The sequence below is a fragment of the Octopus bimaculoides genome, chromosome 4, assembly GCF_001194135.2.
Source record: "Octopus bimaculoides isolate UCB-OBI-ISO-001 chromosome 4, ASM119413v2, whole genome shotgun sequence".
Classification (NCBI taxonomy): Eukaryota; Metazoa; Mollusca; class Cephalopoda; order Octopoda; family Octopodidae; genus Octopus; species Octopus bimaculoides.
In genome coordinates this window covers 146987637-146991285 of record NC_068984.1, presented here as the reverse complement: position 1 = coordinate 146991285, position 3649 = coordinate 146987637, and the positions used below count along the sequence as shown (strand labels likewise).

Below are 3649 nucleotides of genomic sequence, written 5' to 3'. Positions count from 1 at the left end.
GATAGATAGATAGATAGATAGATAGATAGATAGATAGATAGATAGATAGATACGTACATACATATATACATACATACATACATATATACATTCTTAAGGACATTGAAATGTATGCTATGCTGGTATATAATTCATGTTTGTTAACTGTTATACATGTATAGCATACATACATACATACATACATACATACATACATACATACATACATACATACATACATACATACATACACACACACAGCACTGTCAGTGTTTGTATTGTTTTCAACGCCAATCTATGGAGGTGGGTGTTTTCGTGTGTATATCTCTTTTAAACATGTTATTTGATAAAGAATATCCATCGTAGGCGTCCGACTGTTAAATGCACCGGTTTTCTTTTCTTTTCTTGTTTTGTTCTTCTTCCCATTGACGTGTTTACAAACGGACTTCATGAATATTTATTCCATCCCTGATCTGTTTTATTGCTTATATATATATATTTTATTATCTTTTTCTCGTTTTAGCCATGGCGCTGAGTCCCAGCTGGAGCACCGCTCTTAAAACTTAATCGAAATAATAAACCCCTGTACTTTTTTTTTTTTTCAAGGCTGGTACTTTTTGTATCGGCTTTCTTTTGGTGAGCTGCTAAGTTACGGGAAAGTAAATAAACCAGTACCGGTTGTCAAGTGATGGTGGGTAACAAACACAAACACGAATCTATTCCGGCATCTTGCGCTCTGAGTTCAAATTTCACCGAAGTCAGTTTCGTCTTTCATCATTCCAGAGTCGATGAAGACAGCCCGAGTCTTCGACGGAATCATCAGTGTTGCGTAGAAGGCAGCAGAGTATTCGTTCCGATTTTTTGCGTTCTGAGTTCAAATCCCGCCATACCTACTTTCTCGGTTTAATATCGCTACCTGATTCTTGGGGGTTTGCAAGGACCAGATGTTGATCTTGGCAAGCACACAAACAGCAGGTTGCAAGCATTCGGTTTAGGGTTACCGGTTTGAGAACGACTTTCTCCCTCCCAATATCTCGGAAGCTTAGTAAAGGACCAAGGACAGACCTTCTGCACTCTCCCTCAGTCTCGGACACCTCGTAAAGAGCCAAGGACTCTACCCTTCTCACCAAAAAGATAAATAACTTGACCTGAGAAAAGGGAAAATTAAGAAAGTCGGACAACTAGCTACCAATCTCCTAAATTGCATTTGAACTCCCTTCTTTGCTAGACAGAAGACAGGTAGAGCAATATTCTTGAAACTAGAAGGAAGAATGTCTGAACACCTTACCTGTCTGTATTCCTCTTGGTTTAGCCCCTAAATAAGCCAGATTTACGTTGGCTTTTCTGCCGTCTATAATAGGATTAGGGTCCTTGCAAGCTCGTTCCGCTGACTCCTTAGTTGCCATCGTTACCTGTGGAATGTGCGAATGGATTATATAATAGAATTTAAGAAAGACACAAGAAAGACGGAGACAATGACATACAGACAATGGGAAAGAGATAGAAACAGATAGCTGGAGATAGATAGAGACAGACAGACAGACAGACAGACAGACAGACAGATAGATAGATAGATAGATAGATAAATAAAGAGAGGGAGAGAAAGAGAGTAGGCATATTTTAATTGTTTTCAGAATCGCCAAGACCCATGGAACTACTGTTTAAATCTAATTTTTGTCGTGTTGATTAGAAAAATGAGAAACCTATTTCTGCCTAGATACGATGCCACTCTGTCAAAAGACAAAAAAAACAACAACTTTGGAACAGGTTTCATAAAAATTCTTTCTCATTAAAATATGGAACATTTAATTATTTTCAATGACAACAAAGTGTCTGCCAGACTGAATGGTCAGCTAATGTAATGGTTCTATACTTCACCAACTTCGCCCTTTCATCTTCAAATTGGTTTTAGTCGCTTTGTCAGAAGAGGTCGATTCCCTAAAAACCGTTACAGGGATTCCAAATATGATGGGGAAAAGGGGAAGGAGGGAAGGAGGGAGGAAGTTTTCGGCAGACAAAGAAAGCCTGATACGAATACTTCTAATAAAGGAACTCCACTAAAGGAACCCCAAAGCGTCAGGTGATACCAGTTTGGACTTAATCAACGACCCTTTCTACACTGTTTTGCCGTCCAAATTTTACTCCTAACGCTTTGGATTAAACGAGGCTATGGTAGAAAGCAATTTTCTCAAAGTGCAACGCAAAGGGCTCGAACTCAAACCTACATAGCTGTTGCAAAACGATCTTCTTAACCACGCACCCATAGGCTGTGCGATGTATGTAGTTGAAGGACAATCCAACAAAGGCCAGCAGGTCGAAACCGCCAGGTCACTGTCACCACTCTTCTTGCAAAAGTATAACAAGTAATTCTTTTATAATTAATTCTAATTATATAATTATTATTATAATTCTTAAATAATTATGAGTAATTCTTCAGGTTAATGTAAAATTTGTTTAATTATGAGTTGCCGTAAGAACAAACATTAATTCTGAGAAAATGTGGAATAATTCATTTGGGGACCAGGGAATCTCGAAGAAGAAAAAACCTTCGACTTCAGACGATTTTAGACCCAATATTCACAAGCTACCACTCAAAACATTTTTGCTTCGATATCCATTGTTCCCAAAAAGAATTATTAAATGTGTGTGCGTGCGTGTGTGTGTGTGTGTATGTACGTAAGCACGTATGTATATATGTATGTATGTATGTATAGACAGACGGACAGACAGACAGACGGACAGACAGACAGACAGACAGACAGACAGACAGACAGACAGACAGACAGACAGACAGACAGATAGATAGATACTTGTAGCTTGGTATCATTGAAGAAAATTGAAAAGCACGTAATGGTTAATGTCGAGTGTGAAAAGCCACTTTGAGACTTTAGAAAAGACAGTGTTGTAGGCTTTCGTTTCTGCATAGTTTCAATGCGACACCACGCAAGCTGCAGGGGATCTGTCGACTGATAATTCACAGCCATTTCTCATAAAACAGTCTAAAAATATGTGCGTGTGTTTTTGTATGTGAGTGTATATAGATTGACAGTTAGACATCAAGATGGATAGCAATCGAGCTAGCTAGCTAAGATAGATAGGCTGACAACCATACAGACAGATAGATAAATTGAACAGTTCCCTGCCATGAGGATATATATATATATATATATATATATATATATATATATATATATATATATATATATATATATATATGTAATGTGTTGCTTAAGCTTCGAGTTCTTAGCTTAAATCTCTGCATGGACAAAATATTTGATAAAATGGCGTTCTAAAGAGTCGAATAAGTCTCTTGGAAACGGGGATAAAGTTTATGAAACCACAACGACAATATAGCGCTTAGAAGTCGTAAGAGATAGGACAGAATAGCATAGAAGAAACAAATTAACACACACGCACACCCATTAGATGCCCGTTTAAAATCTCGGAGAACCACTGTCTGATGTAAATTACTCGATAACGCAGAGTAGAGTGAAGGCATTTGTTTACGTCGGTGATGGCATTTCCATGAGTGGTGCTTCTTTCGACGACCAATGCATGTGAGCATCAGAGAGAGAACTAGAAAGACTGAGAGATAGAAAGAAACACACACAGAGAAAAAGTGTGTGTGTGTGTGTGTGTGTGTGTGTGTGTGTGTGTGTGTGTGTGTGTG

General features: G+C 38.1%; 1 protein-coding gene across 6 annotated transcripts in view; it reads right to left on the bottom strand.

Moving 5' to 3' along the window:
• Window positions 1-3649, bottom strand: part of LOC106884251 (RNA-binding protein 24-A) — a 121315-nt gene that overhangs the window by 91299 nt on the left and 26367 nt on the right. For all 6 annotated transcript variants that reach the window (XM_014935522.2, XM_014935524.2, XM_014935521.2 and 3 more), the window contains one exon: window positions 1268-1391. In XM_014935522.2, the coding sequence (XP_014791008.1) occupies window positions 1268-1391 (124 nt within the window). The remainder of the gene's footprint in view (window positions 1-1267; window positions 1392-3649) is intronic.